We start from the raw sequence: 19444 nt of genomic DNA on the forward strand, positions 1-19444 counted from the left end.
AGGCCATCTCTTCCACCACTACACCATTATACTTGTGTGTATGGGATTGGGGGTGGGGGTGTTATTTCGGAACAGATTTATAGAAATAAAACCGTACTGGGTTTTCTTTAATGTACAGGCTGAAATAAAATGCTGTAACTGACATATTTTTAAACAATGAAATAAACTTTTGAAATTTATGGCTATATTTATATAATATAGTCATGAATAATAGACTGGAGGTGAAGGGTGAAGACTCTCAATTGTGTACTTTCACAAACCTCTAAAATGCCTTCTTTAGTTTACCATCAATTACAAGTTAGATATGAATTTTTTTCTTTCATAGATATTATTTTCTAATCCTCACATCATTATCATCAGCAGCAGCAGCACTTAACATCCTTAGATTATCCCTACCTAGTTAGGGCATAACCTCTTTTTTTTTTTTTTCTCTTAATCCTCTTTGAAGAAGCTGCTTCACAATAATAATATGACGTAAGCAAATCGTTTGAACTTAGAAAATATAGAACAGGTATTACAACTTCTCTTACCTAGTTGCTCTAACAATTCCACTTTTCATTCTCCTGGACTGGTATCTTATTTGTTGACCCTGACAGGATTAAAGGCAGAGCTGACTATAACAGGATTTGAGATCAGTTCAACTAATTGCTGGATATATATCCTCTCATCTGCTGAATATGAAACCAGAAGCCTTTTGAGGCATTTTGCACTGTTATTTCCATTGATATTTGGAATCAAACAGTGCAGAATTCTGTTGGCTCAACAATCTATACACAGGCTACAGATTAATTAAAGTTTCATAGAACATTAGATGAAATACATTCTGGTATTTATTCCTTCTTGCATTCTGTATTCAAATCTTGCCATGTTGACTTTTTATCCTTCTGGAATAAAAGTGAACTGACAGAATCATTATAACATTGGACAGAATACCTTGCAGTATTTCTTCCTCCTCTTTTGAGTTCTGATTTCAAATTCCAATGTGGTCTAGTTGGGTGCTAGACAGAATCCATTGTTTGGTTTAACATCCCTACCTGATCCCTAATGCAAGCTTTCAGGCCTTCAAGGATTATTGTCTGTAATTCTTTTTGACAGAGATACAAAAGCATAGGCCCTGTGGTTAAGAAGCTTGCTTTGTAACCATGTAGTTTTGGATTCAGTTCCACTGCACCTTGGGCAAGTGTCTTCTATTATAGCTCTGAACTGACCAATGCTTTGTTAGTGAATTTGGTTGACAGAAACTCTAGAAGCTCTTCGTGTGTGTGTGTGTGTGTACATATGCACACACACACACACACACACACGTGTGTGTGTCTGCACATATGTCTTTGTGTTTGTCTTTCTCACACCTCTTTGACAACTGGTGTTGGTTTGTTTATGTTCCCGTAACTTTAAGGTCGATTTATTCAACTAAACACTTCAAGGTAGTGCCCCAGCTTGGCCACAGTCCTATGACTGAAACAAGTAAAAGATAAGTCTTAGACAAATTAAAGGAAGTTTGGTGTTGTTGTGATTTGTCCTATATTAGTTTCAATATGTTTTGTTTCAAATTGACAAAACACTTTGTCCTGTTGACTAACATGATAATATAAGCTGTTTCTCTGGAAAGCATCAGCTTGTTTTAATTTGGTTAAAAAAAAAAATGTGACCTTTGAACCTCATCTATCATATATAGGTTGAAGGAATGCATTATGCGAATTTTAATTTCACCTACTCTAAAAATATTTCGGTATTATATAATGGGTGCAGGCATAACTTTGTTAATAAGTTCAGTTTGTAACTACATGGCCTGAGGTTCAGTCCAGCTGCCTGACACCTTGGGCATGTCTTCTACTATAATCTCAGGCCAACCAACTGCTTATGAGTAAAATTGATAGATGGAAGCGCGCGTGTGTGTACGCAAGCAAGCAAGCAAGCAAATTGGTGCTAAACAAGGTGGAAAAAATAGTACTAGTACTAAAAAATCAAAGATAGAGTAATATACTATTTTATTAAAGCTGCAAAAATCTTCACAAGCAGTAACTAAGAGTTTCACATGACCATTCATCAGACAGTTGTATTTAATGACTAGCATTAATGGCACTATCTCTGTCTTGATTACAAAAGATAACTTTGTGCCTACTCAAATAAATGCTTATGAAGTTCTTTTAATAACCACATAGTCCTAACTTCAGTGGGTGCAGGCATGGCTGTGTGTTTAAGACATTTGTTTGGCAAATACATACTCTTGTGTTCATCCCCACTGTGTGGCACTGTGGCACCCCAAGCAGAAGTTTTCTATTGCCTTGTATGAAAAATCAATGCTTTGTGAGTGAAGTTTGTGAAAAGAAACTGTCTGGAAACTGTATGTGTGCGAGTAATCACAAAGGGTATGTGCATGAAGTTGTCATTTTTCTGCTTCTCACACAAGATCATCTCAGTGAATATAAGGAAAAAATGGTGCGTTTGTGTTTACATTCCTGGGGAATATTTAGTTCCATAGGTTTGTGCTTGAAATAGTGGAATTAAAATATGCTTTACTTGGAAAACTGTCTGACCATAAAAAAAATATTGGCTGAAATAAGTACCTGACCAAACTATGTCAGTACTGGAAGACTGGCATAAAACAAACAAATGATTGTGTATGTATGTATGTAATACTCAGACACATGAATTACTGGTAACAGCTGTGTATTTATGTAAGTGTTTGTGTGTGTATATACCTTTGATTTGACATCACATGATTGTTGTGAATGAGCATTGCCATCGTACAAGTGATGTTGTTTGTTTCCAGTCTTTTATAAAATTAAAAAAAAAACTTGTCTAACCATGGGGTAGTATTACCTTGTTTGGAAACAGGTACAGTTAAGTAACAGAAGGGGCAACTGCCTGTAGAAAATCTGCAAGCATGGAAAAGTGGCAGTTAAAATGATAACAATATATATATCCTCATTATTTTTAACATCCACTTTTCTGTGCAGCTGTATTCCAGTGAAGCAGACTTTCTTCAGCAGGATACCTTTCCTGTCACCCACACCTGTTTATAAGCAAAGTGTTTTCATGGAAGATTGAAAATGAAAGACACTACTTATATGATAGTCATTCTTTGTTTCCAACTATCTCAATATCCAGACAAGGAGACACAAACACACACTCCCTCTCATGTGCATGTAACTCTCTCTCTCTCTCTCTCCCTCACACACACACACACACACACATATAAAGTGAAGAATGGAGTTATTGGTTGTTTCATTTATTCCATGTTTACAATCATTTCAATAACATGTGGATGATACATGAAGACACGACCTCCTCACAGTTATTCAGTTATAACCAAATGAAAGTAATACCATGTGTGTGTATGCATGCATGTGAAATTTGAAATGAATGCTATACAAAAATATATTAGTGGTACGTTTCCAACCCATGTCAGCTTGGGAAAACAAACATAAATTGTAGTGTATAAAACATTTATCTATTTCTGTATCAAACCTGATTAAACGTTAGAGGTAGTCATAAATAAATAGTAAATAACCTAAGGTGATAGTAAGCTTCTTGAAATTACATTTAAGAAGTCTTAAAAAAAGGCTTTTTTTTTTTCCCTCTGGTCAAGTAATATTATTGCTTTTTTTTTTTTCTTAAATCAACCTTGGAAGGATGAATGGAATCTGGTCATAGCAAGATTTAGAACTGAGAGATTAAGAGAAAGATGGTAAAGCTATTTGCATAGGTAATTTACTAAAATGCACTATGATATTTAGTTTCATTTCTCTTATTTCTAAGTTAAAATCTTCCAATTTTTTTCTTTTTCAACCAACTAGCATTGATGGCACTAATGTTATATAAAACCATCTTTGTCTTAATTACAAAAATTAACTTTGTAAAGAAAATATTAGTATTCATGAACTGTCAAAAACTGAAACATTTAAATGTTTGCTCTCAGCAAACAAATTTTGTAACCTTGCTTTAATTCCCAGATGTAGCCATCTCGGCAGTTAGTTTATGTTGCCAGTGCTCTTGAGACCTGGCCAAAAATCTTGCTTCCATATACCAGAAATTTTAATTCTTAGCTCTCATTTGAGTTGGTTGTACTCTCAGTAAATAAAGTAGGTGATATGAGACTGGAAACTGGTTTAACCCTTTTGTTACCATATTTATTTTTGAGATGCTTTGTGTTTCTTTCAGTTAATTTTAGATATAGCAAATAATTTAGTAAAATGACTTAGTTATCATTAAGCTGGTGTTAGAAACATAAATTGTGACTAAGGTTTAGTGAAAGATTTTAATTCAGAACTTAAGAAAACAAGACATTTGTACTACAGAGCCAGAGGTGGTTTCAGCCGGGTTGGTATCGAAAGGATTAATTACATTTCAGATGTAAAAACACTGTTGGATTAAATACAGGTGTGGCTGTGTGATTATAAGTTTGTTTCACAGCTACATGTTCCTGGGTTCAGTACTGCTCTGTAGTCTTTTAGACTTGTGTCTTCTACTCTAACTCCAGGCTGACAAAGGTTTGAGAAAGGATTTAGTGGACAGAAATAGAAATAAGCCAGTCTTATACATATATTTGCATGTGTGTGTGTGTGTTTCTTTGTTTTGTCATCATCATAGAAGCAGTGTCATTAATTTCCAATATTCTGCAAGATCATGTCTGGCTTTGGGGAAATACCACCTTGCTGGAAATAGGCAAGGTAAGCAATAGGAAGTGTATCTGGTCATTGGAAATCTACCTCAGTTAACTCCATCCAACTCATGCAAGCATGGAAAAATGAACCCTAAAATGTTGTTGATGTATTCCATTTTCTTTTTCTCAATGAAAAAATCCCAAAACTACAACTTAGTTTCTGGAATGTAATGTTTTTTGTCAAGTGTTTTCATGATGACTGCCTACATATTTGGCACTGTTTTGGTCAACATATGAGCCCACAATTTTTGTGTCTTGGACTCTTTGCTGAACAGATAATGTTAAACCCTAAATTTATGAATGTCGGATGCATAGAGATTTTGAGATACAATGTTGTGGGGTGAGGCCAGGGGCAATACAGTGTTTTCTATAACAAAATATATAGTATTTGATGGGATAAAAGACGAACAGGCATATTAGACCCACCCCACTCCATTTTAGCAGTGAGTTTTCAAGAAAAAATGAGTGTCTATGACAAATTTAGCTTATGGGAATCCCAACTTATAGGACCCAGTGTGAATTTTTGAAACTTTTTTTTTTTTTCTGAAACAAAACTGCTTCTTATATGCCATCAAATACTTTACTGATATTTTATTGTAAAGTTTGTGCTGGCTGGTATTTAAAATTTCATCAAACTTTTGCTGATTGAATAACTTTTGCTGATTGAATACCTTCCATCCTGACTAGAAGATAAAAATAATAATTTTAATTAGCAACCATTGTTGGCTATAGGGAGAATATTTTAAATATTTGCTCTAAGGATGAAGTCTTAGTCTGTTTGTTAACAGTTAAAATTATAGAGAACCATTTTGCCTTGATGCATTTTAGAAACTCTTTTATGCAATGATGGTAGCTAATTGGTGTCTCTTATTTACAATATATACTTCTGTTCATGACAATTAATAATAGCAAGCGACATGAAGCATCTGTGTGGTTGCTAGGCTTGTTAAAAATAACAAATCCCCCTCCCTTTCCACAAATCACATTCTACTGTCCCAACAATAAAAGAACATATTCAATAATGTAGTCTTAGTTACACTATTCTTGAATACAAGAAGGGTTGGTAATGGCTGGGAGACATTTGATCATAGGTGTGTTCAGTCAGTTCTGAACTGTGGTTGAACATATTCTGTTTGTCATGTAATTTTAATGATGCTGAATTGTAAATTTATACTGTGGGATGTTATGTTGTTGAACTTCAAACGTTTCTTGATTGATCTTGACAGAACAAATCTATGGGTTTTTTTTTTCAGCCTAGCATGTCTAGAACAACATTTTTTTTTTTTATCTTGTCCATTATTGGTAGGCTGTGACTTGAAGTAGATTAGATTCTCTGCCTGCTTCTGTGAAGCCAAGTAATTAAGGTTCCTCTCACCTGCTTGCAGTTTAGATATTTACATATGGTTACCTAATGCTTTTAAACATATCTTTACTTTTGCTGCTTTGTTTTCTTTTTTCTAATTAATGCTGTTGTTGGTAAGAAATAAGGGATGACTTGTCTAAATGAATGATTTAAAATAATAAATTGATAATTTTTCTACTGTTTATGGATATTTGCATAATGAAATCTTTTAAACACCTTTTTAATTATTTTTCTTCTACGATGTGCAGAAATATAGTCGTCGTCATCATTTTGACATCCACCTGTCTATGCATGGATTGGACAAGAATTTGTTGATGCCTATTTTCTATGGACGGATGTCCTTCATGTCATCAACTCTCGCTTGTCTGATACTGATGCAAAGTGACACTAACACACACCAAGCACACATATATACATATATATGCAATGGGCCTCTTTGTTTTCCTCTACCAAACTTACAAGGTTTTAGTCAGCCCAGAGCTATGGAAGTAGACACTTCCCAAGGTGCCTTGCAGTGGGATTGAACATGAAACCATGTGATTGGGAATTAAACTTCTTAGCCTCGCAGTTATGCCTGAGTTTTGAGTTTAAAAGATATTTCACTACTATAATGAATACTGTTAGAGCAACTATTTAGAAGCTCCTTTATTCGATTAATTTAACTTAAATATTGTGCTACAGATCTTTAATAGTTCATAGGATTCATAATGTTAATTTGTAAGTTATTAGTTGGAGCCTGTCTACTTAACTATTAAATTGAAGTCAAGAAAGCATTAACTTTTATTTTATTTTTAAAAAAAATTTCACAGATATAAAATTGTCTAATGGTATATATATATAAACTAATGAACTGATGTCATGTTCATTTGACCGTTGTGCTTGTTCCCTGTTTATGCTGGTTATTTATAGCTCAAGGATCTTAGTTAATGTCAGCCAAATGGTGTGTGTGTCTATGTGTGTTTATATTGGTTATTTATGGATGAAAGATCTTAGTTAATGCCAGCTGCTCAGTGAAGCATCAGTAATGATTATTTTCACTTCAGCTTCACTGAGACATGTAGAATACAGTGCAATACTTGAGCATAGTCTGACTACATTAATTTATTTGGATGAATAGTTTAGTATTTATTCCTTGGTTAATGTGAAACTGAGTATCCAAAGCTGAAAAAAATAAGATTGATACACAACCACTTAATGGTTGATGTTAGCACATGTTCAGATATACGTTCAAAACAAGCACATTGAAAGACTCCCCACCCCTCTGCACCACGTCCATTAATTTCACATTAGCATTTTCTGTACATTGCTTTACAAGAAAGAAGAGATATAAAAAAAAGAGAACAAAATTGAAGCAAAGTAGAATATACTTTCTCGAAAGATATAAAGAAATGGCTAATGATATAATCTGGTGGTCTAATGTCATCTCTTCTTGAGCATTTCCACTATGTATAGAGGTAGGATTTTAAGTAATAAAGCAGTTATGGTTACACCAACTAATTAGCCATTTTGCCGAATGATTGGTTTCAGCCTTTTGGTATAAATCAGATTATGTATTTAGCTGTTCTTATTGATAGGCATGTATATGCTGGAGCAAGAAAACCATGGGTTATAGAGAAATTCTATAGACATTGGATTCAATAATATATATAATAAATTGAAACCTATTTCCGAGGAAATATAATCTAATCAGTGTAATTTAATCTCATTCCCAGTCCTTGAATGCACTGATCTACACAACGGGAAATTGCTTGGGATGTCAGTGTGTGCTTAACTGATCTTTTAAAAAGGAATTGATTTGAATATTATAAAGATTCCAGTTACATATTTATTTAAAGGTATTCAGAAATATTCCATTAATAATGGTTTCTGTTACCTTAACCCTCTTTAAGAAAAATGAAAATTTTGTAACCAAATATAGGAATTAAGTGAATACCCTATACTGTCACAAGTCTATATTGTGATTATAAAATTTGTTTGAAAGTAATTGCAAATTGGAAACTCATTTCAATGTGTGTGTGTGTGTGTGTGTATATATATATATATATGTATCTTCTCTCTTTTCCTACTGAGGAAGCTATGTATCTCCTCTAGAGCAAGGTACCCTATTTCTGTCCCTTTGTCAGATTTTAACCTCTCATCGCCTGGTACAAAGCCATCTCCCTCAATACTACTCCTACCACCTCAGTTGAGAGATCTTCTTGCAAGTTACTCGATGACCTCACTGGTACTGGTACCATCTAAAAAGTACACACTGTAAACTACTTGGTGTTAGGAAGGGTCAACCGACCAAGGTTGCTATACCAAAGCAGACACTGGAGCTTGGCACAGTCCTCTGACCTGTCATCTGTAAAACGTCCTAAAACTGACATTAAATGGTGATGACGATTAATTACAATACACAATCCATATTTACATTATAAATAATCAGCAACTGATCGCCTGGTATTGGCCTATAAGGCTAGGTCAGTTAATCAATAATTGGCTCCTTTGCTTATTATTGCATCCCTTGAAGTAGCATTCATTCTTATTTGCATATTAGGTTCCTTGAAACCTGTAAAATAATATGCAACAGCCAAAGTACAGTTTGATTAATTTAAATGAACGGTTTATTAATTAGTGTGAACATGGGTATGGCAGTTTGGGAAATCGATTAATTATACTCTTACTTTGATGTTGAAAACATGCTCATTTGAAAACCGTTTAACTTCATATAGTATTTTATTGGGTTTTTTTTCTTTCACAAATTAAAATTGTATTTTTAGCTTTTAATGTGAATATTTTTTGCTTTGAAAGCTTGTCTAGTTTCCAAATCTGGACATTTAATGTAGAATTTGCAATCTGCTGCTATTTCGGTGCTGAAATTTTGCTATTTATGGCTTTGATAAATGTGTTGAAAAGAAGTGGGCAGAAATTAGCATAGTGCACGAGGGGAAATAATTTGATGGTTCAGTGGTGGGAGAACACTGTATTGTGTGAGTGAAGAGAACAATAATTAATGAATGAAGAATGGCTAACAGTTAAATGGCTCTAGGTAGCAAGAAAATAGAATGGAATCAAGGGGAAGCCACAGTGGGTGTAGGATGAGTGGTAAGGCTGTTAAGGAGGAGACTGGACAGCAGTGCCCGTATGTGCACGCATATAAACATGGTGATGACGTACATTGTTTCTAGAAGTCAGTTTTACAGAGGTGAGAGAGTCTTGAATATATATATACACACACACACAAACATTGTGGATGGGTATCTCTGTCAGTTTCATGATGACAATTCAAGTTGTATGATGAACTGACCTACCTCCCCATACGTGTATGTGTATGTATATATATATATATATAATATATATATATATATATATATATATATATATATATATATATATATATATATATATATATATTCATCATTTGATATACACAGGATTTTGATGATATTTATCGCTCACTGGATGGAATATTTCTTTTGTTGATCCTACCAAGTACCAGCTGAGTACTGGGGTTGTTGTAATCAACTTACTCCCACCCCCTGAAATTACTGATCTTGTGCCAAAATTTGAACGCAGTATGTAGAAATGATTTTATCTTCTGTCTTAAATACATAATTTTGTGGTTTTTCATTTGGTTTAAATTTGGTTATTGTTTTTTTTAATATCACTCTTGATACCAATCACTGTTTTGTAAGGAGGAACAAGTATGATAATTTTCTCTTATAAAAGTTACGACATTGACTCAACATGTATGAAGTTTATTATCTTGATTTTTACTTGTGCCAAGAATGTTATTTGTACAGTTGGAAACTTTCAGCAATTTCAAATCTTTCATGCGAAAGAATTGAAAATTTTTACTTTTTCTAAATAGAAAAATGTGTTGAAGAAAGTCAGTCAGTTTGAAATAAATTGTATATTTGATTTAGTGCCAAAATGTATCCAGACAAACATGGTTATTTTATGCCAAGATAAAACCACATATGTTATAACTAAGCACAAGAATATTAACTTTTAACAGTGTATAGCTATATTTAGGTTCTCGTTTTCCTGTCTAAAACCTCTGTTATTATAATTATTTCTATCAATTTTGGGTACCGTCTCTCTAAGGATAATTTGTGATTAGATAAATCTGAGATCTTAGATTCATATCCATGGCTCCAGTGCTTCAAACAGTGAAGAACTGGAGTACCACCTTAAAGGGTCTGGTGCCTATTCTGTCTCTTTTGCCAAAACTGCTAAGTTACAGGGATGTAAACAAACCAACACTGGCTGTCAAACAGTGGGTGGGAGACTTACATACACAAAGATACACTCATACAAACTGTTTATGGTTTTAAAATATACAAACAGAAAAGACAAGTAAAAGAACAACAAATTGGTGGGGAGGGGTATTAGTTTGACACTGGGAAAATGGAAGAACACTTTTTGACATTTCAACCCTACACTCAAGAGAAAAAAAAGTGTCTGAATTAACAGTGCTACATGTTGAACATGTATGCGCGTGTGCGCACACACACACATGTGATAGGTTTTCTTACAAATGCATTACCAAATTCATTCTCAAGGCATTGGTCAGTGGAGGAACTACAATAGAAGACACTTACACAAGGTGTCACACTGGGAATGAACCCAAAATCTTGTTGCAATGTGAGCTTCTTAACCATACAGACATGCCAAATGCATGTGTGCATGCACACATGCACACATTCAAATGTTAAAGTTTATAAATGAATGAGGAGTACTCAATACATGATATAGAGTATATCATATATCGAAGCTGAATTTTGTTTCTTGTGACTATTGTTTGGTGTTGCTTTGATTAGTAAAGCATCAGAGTTGGAGGGTGAGTGGGGGAAATTGAAAAACTTTACCAATCATTGCTCACTGTTTCACATGTTCGGGTAACCAAATAAAACAGAAAAGACAATAATAAGAAACCTGTTATCAGAACAAGGTTCCCAGGCTGAAAGTTAAAAATAAATAATTTATAAACTTAGTGTGAAATATTTTCTTTTGTCTATTGAATCTAGACAAATGTTTTCTGTCCGCTTTCCTAAACCTGTATTTTATATAATGAGAAACAAAATAAATAACTTTTTCGTCTATTTTTAACTATTTTGCTTTTGTTCCACAAAATTTCAAGTTCTTATTAAGATTAGGGAGCTAAGAGAATAATGAATATATAGATCAGAAATAACTTCTTTTGTCTTTTTTTTCCTTCTCATGTCATTGTGTTTGTCACAAAACTGGATTAAATTGGTTAATGTAAGCTTAATTTTATTTAGTTAATTAAAATAGATTTAACCAGTTTGTTTACCACTACCACCACCTGGCCTTAGGATGCCTTTAGTAAAGTGCACTGCATTGCAAATATTTGGACCATGTTTCCAGTTTTTGAATAATTTCCTCCCACCAAAGTCATGGGTGCTGCCTTCTCCCCGAAGTCATAAAAAAAGAAGGTAACAGTATTTCTTTTAGAGGTGATGTGTGTTTGTGTGTGTGCATGCATACAAGTGCATATGTGTGCGTGTATGTGTACATATAATCACTATTTCCATAATTGTCAATTTTATGTCATTTCCATGATCGCATAGGTTGCCAGGTTTTCTTGAGCCAATTGTCATACCATTTGTTGTGGTCTTTTATCATCTCTTCTTTGAGGTCAGCTTTCAGCACTTCTTTCCTCATTTTCTTTCGCCTTCCTTTTCCACTGCTTCTTTTCATTTCGTTTGCTAGGCACTTGTTTATTTAGCTGTCATCTTCTATACATACATCACATGTTTGCATGAGTGTCATTTCCTCTCTTTTATGCTACATCTGATTTTTTTTTTTATGTTCCTTTTACTGCTATACTTCTGCAATTGCTACATATAAAGTCTTTTTTCTTTTGTCAGCTTAATGTAATTCCATTGCATCTCTTGTGCACCCAGTTTACATTTCATACAGAGTTCCTACCTACTCCTTTTCTGCAAATTGAACATGGCTACCTCCATGATGACAGTAGCCTTGTGATTTTTCTTGCTAATTAAAACTTTTGCCTTTGATAGATTTACTTTGAGAGGCCTCTTGTCTCCAGATGCTGCTTCCTTGTTTGGAATTCCTATTCAGTTATGAGGCTTAGATCATCAGCATACATGAGTTCCTGTCTAGGCGGTGAGCTGGCAGAAACGTTAGCATGCTGGGCAAAATGCTTAGCGGTATTTTGTCTGCCTTTACGTTCTGAGTTCAAATTCTGCCAAGGTCAACTTTGCCTTTCATCCTTTTGGGGTTGATAAATTAAGTACCAGTTGCATACTGGGGTCAATCAAATTGACTAACCCCCTCCCCAAAAATTTCAGGCCTTGTGCTTAGAGTAGAAAAGAATACATGAGTGCCTGTGGAACTTGTGTATACCCATTAGTATACCTGAATTGTTAGTTACTCTAAAGTGCCATCATTTTGTGTTCTTTTCTATGTTGACATAGGTTGAATGAGTTTTCTTTGGTAGTGTTTTAAGAACAGATGCTCTCTCTATGCCAACCCTTTTAGCCTCTTCTGACAGGCAGGGATGTGATTCTAAAACTGGGATACACATACTCAAGATGATGATGATGTACATATCAAACAATAGAAAGTTAAAATTTACAAATTAAAAACAAAATTAAATTGTAATTAACTTTTACAGCTGCTTATTTGTTTTTGTCAGGAATAATATTATCGTTAAAGTTTCTGGCTTAGAAAATGTAAAATGGCTAATTAATTCACTCTGTGATATAACAACTTCACCTACAGATTGAATATGTGTGGGAAGTGGTATGTACTTGAAATACTAAAACATCTCCACGTGTAAGCAAAGCTCTCTTAAGAAGTTTATGAGTAGATGGATGAAATAATTGGTTTTGTGCCAACATTTTATCTCTGTATCTTTGTTTTGTTTTGTTTTATGTCCAACAAATCAATCCCAGTACTTAAGTTGATACCTCCAACCCCAGTACTTAACTGGTACTTTATAAATCATTAAAGAATGAAAGCAAAGTTTAACCTCTGGGATTTGAACTCAGAACATAAAGAGCTGGAATAAATATTTCATAGCATATTGTCTGACTTTCTGACAATTCAGCCAGCTCACCACCTTTATGCATCTTAATATAGTTAACTCACTAAATAATGCCAAATACTTGAATGTTGATGAGATTAATTGAAACAAACAGGTAGTGTATTACACAAAAAAATAACTACTTGTTTAACTTTAAGATATTTCCATGAATGGGTTAATAATGTCAACTAATGAGTTAAAGGCAACTAGTGACTGTAGATTTCCTGAGGAAGGATTTCTTATTGTCTTGTTCATGTCTGCATAGGAACTTGAACTCAGTATTGTGTTAACATACTTTGTTAGTTATGCAGTACCCTTGAAAGATGTTTCTAACATGCTTTAATCTTTCCTGTGACAAAACCCACTATTTGTTTTATTTAATTTCTTTACACACAGGAGTGACTGTGTGGTAAGTAGCTTGCTTACCAGCCACATGGTTCTGGGATCAGTCCCACTACATGGCACCTTGGGCAAATGTCTTCTACTATAGCCTTGGGCTGACCAAAGCCTTGTGAGTGGATTTGGTAGATGGAAACTAAAAGAAGCCTGTCGTATATATATATATATATATATATATATATATATATATATATATGCATATGTATGTGTGTGTGTGTGTATGTTTGTGTCTGTGTTTTCCTCCACTATCGCTTGACAACTGATGCTGATGTGTTTACGTCCCCATGACTTGGCGGTTCAGCAAAAGAGACTGATAGAATAAGTACTAGACTTACAAAGAATAAGTTTTGAGATCAATTTGTTCAACTAAAGGCAGTGCTGCAGCATGGCTGCAGTCAAATGACTGAAACAAGTAAAAGAATAAAAGAAAAAATTGATAAAATTTGTTTAGGGGTTTAGTAAAATATGTGTGTAGATAACAAAAGATTCTTACATAAAACCATGAGGTAAGGTTTGAATATAAACATGAATAATTTAAATAGGTGGTTTTTGCATCAAAGAACAGAGGCAATCTCAGATGGGTTGGTATATAAGGTGTAAAAGGTGCTATTCTTTAAAATAATAGAACCAGACCATTTTGAATGGATCTTTCTCTGTTCATCATCCAGGTACCATATGTGTCAAGTTTATATACATGTACTATGGCTGTGATTTAACTCAAAACTTGTTTCACACAAAACTCAAGTGCATATTATTCACTATATCAGTCTAAATTAAAGTCTAGTATTTTCACAAATATTGTTGGATTGATGCAAAAAATTGCAGATTTTGATATTTTAAATTTTGATGCTTATTTTGAAATAAACTTTTATTGAACTATATTCATGTAATAAACCATTTGGGGATGCAAATTTGAGTCTATTAATTTATGCCAATAGTTTTGCCTTCACTTTTTATACTTGTTTAATTGAAAGATGGTGGGTGATAGTGCTAATTTGAAAGATTTTTGTAGGAGTTCAAAATAGACTGCTTATATCAACCAGGGGATTCTCAACAAATATACTATGTAACATTGATTAAAAAAATTTCTTAGTGGAGATGAGAACCTTGAAAGATGAAGGTTTCAGGTGACCTTCTGCAATTGACAGTGACCAGTTGAGGGTCATTATTGAAGTAGATCCTTGCAAAAGTTGAGAGGTTGCAGAATGTTGACCATTCAACAGTTGATCAACATTTGCACTACACTGGAAGATCAAAAAAAAATGTTCAACAAATGGATGCTACACATGTTGATTAAAAACTGTAATTATTTTTGCACCAAACTCGTACAACGTAAGGTTAACAAACCAAAAACAATGCATCACATATAGAGACTGCTAATTGATGTCCTCTTTGCTATCACTCATAAATTTTGACATTCTGTACTCAGGTGAAAGAGCAATTAAGATTACCATCTTCTATACTTTTAACTTATGTCCCGTTAACCCTGCAAATTCCTTTGTTATAAAGTATATTCTGTGATAGATTTGATACAGTGTGGTATGATAATAACAATTTCATCATCATCACTTTCATGTCTTTGTTGTGGATTGGATGGGTGTGTTATTCTGCTTTGAGTCAGTTATTCACAGTTAGTGCCTTCTAGATAGATTGGGGGACCCTATTTTGTATATTCCATTTTTGACGATATTTTCTATGGCTGTTATCCTTCTTACTGCTAACAATTTTACAGAACCTACTGGGTACATTTTATTATGGTATCAGCACTAGAAAGGTCATCGTGTCCTACTTTACGTTGTCTTCAGTCATTGACCGACCACAATGACATGGACCGTGTACTGAGTGTACGTTCATTGCGGTGTTAGTCTGCTAGATTAGCCTTCACTGTCTTATGTTGTCTGTGTTCATTTGTCCACTAGAAGCTCTGGGTTGTCTTGTCCTTTGGTAAGTAGAAGAGTGATTAAAGGAGAACCAAAGTGAGTGAAAGATAGAGATAGTAAAGAAAGTGATAACTTAATGCTGGTTGTTTGTAAGGAGATTAAATAAGAACAGCATGAGCAGAAGTAGTGGTGAGAGAATGACTGAGTGATAATGATGGATAAAAGTAGGTGAAAGTAAGAGAGCTGGAGTGATGGATGTCAATAATGCATGATTGGAGGAAGAGTGGGAACAAGAGAAAACTGGATGATAGTAGGTGTGGGTTGAATACTGACAGATCCAATGTGATGCCATTCCTCTAACTTGTGACATGATGGGAGATTAGTAGGGTGATAAAGAAGCACATTTAGACCTGCAGAATCATCTGAAATATATTCTCATATTTTTGTATCACTTAAAAAAAAAAAAATTATCTATAGTTTGTTTATTAAGCCTTACACTGGAGGAAATATATAAATGAAATTATCCATTTGCTGTATGTAAGATGTACATTTTTCTGTGAGAATGTTTGTGTTAAAACCCAAGTTTTAACAGCTGCTCAGTTATGATTTCAATTCTTATTAGAATAATATAGGTAAATTGCATGCATAAAATTTTACCTTAGTGTGACAAAAAGTCTCACAAAACTTAATTTTGCTAGCTGACCCCTATGGATATTCCACAGTTTAATTAGAAACCACCACCAAGCATTAAATTGTCTGTGTACACACATATGTATGTGTGTGCATGCCATTTCTCTCTTCCCCCTCACTCTTTCACACACACACGTACCATTCCTTTTCCACAATATGAAAGATTGTTTACACCACAGGAATCTGTTGTTAGCACTAACCACAAAAATCATCTCAGCAAGACTTCATGTTCATGCACAAAACATTCATCTGAATGTTGGATAATTGATTTTATCATTGTTTTGTTTTTTTCCTGCAAAAAGCTGATAAACAATTGCTGCAAAAATTCGTGTTAATATTTATGTAGTGTATCAAGTTTTTATATAGTTCTAGTTTGTTTTGTTATGTGGCATAACTTAAATATAGCGTTGAAGTTTACTCTCTCTTAGTTACTGCTGTTCTTTAACCCCAGGTCAGGGGGTTAAACCCAGCCATGACAAGCTTCTCTTTTTTTTTTTTTTTCTCTTTTTTTTTTCAAACATAGTTATATGGACTACATTGTCCAATGCATCTTTCATTAGATAGTGAGGATATGGTTTGAAAAGATGTTATTGTTATATCTAGCAAGGCCATTAATTTTGTTGAGGCTCCCTCATTGGCAATTAAAGGCTGCTCATATAATTAGCTTTCTTAATCAAATGTAATCATCATCATCATTTTAACATCACTTCTCCATGCTTGCAAGGATGAGACAAGTTTATTGAGGCAGGTTTTCTGTAAGTTTCAGTTGAAAATTTTGAACAGTTGGACCATAGCAAGTGTTTTACACTGTCTTCTATCTTGATTGATGGATAAACTGCAATATTATAGTTCAGATTTTGTATTAGGTGTTAAAGATGACTTAATTCTGGAGCATGATTCAAAATCAGAGGAGCTAATAAATTCCATCCTATACACAAACATGTATAGTAATCCTCTATCATTAAAATGGATTCAGGAACTTTTCTTGTTTCTTTTAAACCCCTTTAAAATAATTGCAATGTAGTTTTTCTCTGTATATTAGTGATTTTCTTTTGTCTTACCTGTCATTCTTAGGCTTTTTCTTTTGAAGATGGTTCATAGAGAGTAGGAATAATAACTAGTTAATGACCACCTTTCTCAGTTTTTGTTGTATATTATTATTATTTTCAGTTAATGCAGACTATTATTTGGAACTGTAACTGTGGGATCTGCTGAACACTATACTTAACAATTAGTGACTTACTTTTAGCTGGAGGCATTGTGTTGTTCTTGCAGCCATGTCTTTGCCTACCCTGCCTATAACACATATAAAAGTTATATCTAGAATGTACTCTTGTTGTTTTTGAGCTGTTAAAACTGTTTTCTTAGAAGTAAACTGAACCTAATCCATTATCATAGGAGCCTTTGTGGTGTGAGAGCCAAATCCCTCTCAAATCATACTCTTAGAAAGGACACATTGGATAATGTAATCCTAGGTTCCTTGCACACATTAAAATGACAGAATGTTCACAGTTGGACTGTCTTTCATCATAGATCTACTCAATCATGACCAACTTGGGACTCATCAGCAACAATGTGTTGTAATATACTGCATTTATTATTTTTATTTTTGTATTAATTTCTACACAGTAGATCCTAAAATTTTTCTTTTTATTATTATAAAAAATAAATATATAAATGAGTCTTGCATGTAAATCATCTGTATAACAATAGTAATTGTGACAACAATTTGTAATATTGTTAAATTTATTTATTTTAGGATCAGCTCAACTGGTCGGCAGTTTTGCCATGGCACAGGTTAATTCTCTCTATGATTCGGCCCATGAATCAACACTAAGGTAAGTCATTTTCTTGGTCAATACTGAAAAAAAAAAAAATTTCTTTCCTTATTTAAGTTGAACTATATCAAGCCAAGCTGGTGGTGACAGTATGGAACCTTCATCTTGGTATAAGTTGTAAAAAGTATATTATAACATTGTTCCAACCCAAACATGATAATTGTGAAATAAGGTATATTTTTGTCCAGTTTTCTTGATATTAAATTCTAACATCAGTGATGATAATATACATTGTCAAAGTGATACTCTTTGATTTAATTTTTGATAGTATGATCAGTTGCAGAAATTTTTGTCTTATACAGATTTTTCCCAGTTTGAAATTTCAAATACTTAAATTAACAGAAAACCTCTTGACCTTAAAGTGTTGAATGGGTGGGTGGAGATTCTAAAACAGAAATTTTAATCAATAAAAAAAAAATTAGAAAAATATTTGTTCAATCCTCTCTGTTTGTATTTTACTTTGTAGGAGTGGCTGTGTGGTAAGTAGCTTGCTTACCAACCACATGGTTCTGGGTTCAGTCCCACTGCATGGCACCTTGGGCAAGTGTCTTCTACTATAGCCTCAGGCCGACCAAACCCTTGTGAGTGGATTTGGTAGACGGAAACTGAAAGAAGCTCGTCATATATATGTATATATATATATATATATATATATATGTGTGTATATGTGCTTGTCTCCCCAACATCGCTTGACAACTGATGCTGGTGTGTTTTCATCCCTGTAACTTAGTGGTTCGACAAAGGAGACCAATAGAATAAGTACTAGGCTTACAAAGAATAAGTCCTGAGGTCGATTTGCTCGACTAAAGGCGGTACTCCAGCATGGCCACAGTCAAATGACTGAAACAAGTAAAAGAATAAGAGAGTATATACAGTTTGTTCTTTCATTTAACACTCGTTTTCCCAAGCTAGCATGAGTTAGACCAGTGGTTCCCAAACTTTTTCAAATTGCTACCCACTTGGTACCCAACCCACATTCCTAGCATCCCCTCCTTCCCACGAATATAGACCTCTTTCTCCTACAAATTAAAAACAACTTGTGTTTCACAATATTTTCAGTCTGCTCCTTTGCTTAGAAAGAAGCGAGGCAGAAAGCAAGAAGTACATTTTGTCTTTGTTCATCAGTGCTGGGTAGCAGTCAGAACCATCCTTTTGCAATCAAAGATACTGATATGATTTTTTTGAACTTTGGACACAGCTCAATGTCCTTTTAAACTGAAACCAGTTGTTCCTCGATTATTCTTGCTTACTCATTACTGATATCCAGATACCACCCAAAACTGGTATTTTTAATCAAAAATAACCAATAGTTTTTTTGTTTTGTTTTTTTTTTGTTTTTTTGACAGTTAAAAAATATCTCCCCAACTTCACTCCTTTCACCATCATAAACTATCCCCATAATATACATAAAAAGAAAAGCATTTTTACAGTTTTACCCTAAACAAGCACATAAAAATTACCTAAAACTTCCCCAGTCTCCAACCAAAATCCCCCCACCCTACAAGGTTTTCTAACATAAGTGCACAAGCCTACATATACTTATATATTTGT

The 19444-nt window shown here is 34.0% G+C and overlaps 1 protein-coding gene across 6 annotated transcripts in view; it reads left to right on the plus strand.

Annotated features, from left to right (window-relative positions):
* The window catches only part of LOC106875667 (uncharacterized), a 92115-nt gene that overhangs the window by 36078 nt on the left and 36593 nt on the right, over positions 1-19444 (plus strand). For 4 of the 6 annotated variants that reach the window (XM_089349652.1, XM_089349649.1, XM_089349650.1 and 1 more), the window contains exon 2: positions 17815-17893. Coding sequence is in view for 3 of the 6 variants with exons in the window: in XM_089349649.1 (XP_089205775.1) it covers positions 17844-17893 (50 nt within the window). In the remaining 3 variants the exon portion in view is untranslated. Of the gene's footprint in view, positions 1-11253; positions 11471-17814; positions 17894-19444 lie in introns of those variants that run through there. The other 2 variants (XM_089349648.1, XM_089349651.1) reach the window with 2 other exon arrangements.

The sequence above is a fragment of the Octopus bimaculoides genome, chromosome 3 (genome assembly GCF_046866305.1).
Source record: "Octopus bimaculoides isolate indiv1 chromosome 3, ASM4686630v1, whole genome shotgun sequence".
Taxonomy (NCBI): Eukaryota; Metazoa; Mollusca; class Cephalopoda; order Octopoda; family Octopodidae; genus Octopus; species Octopus bimaculoides.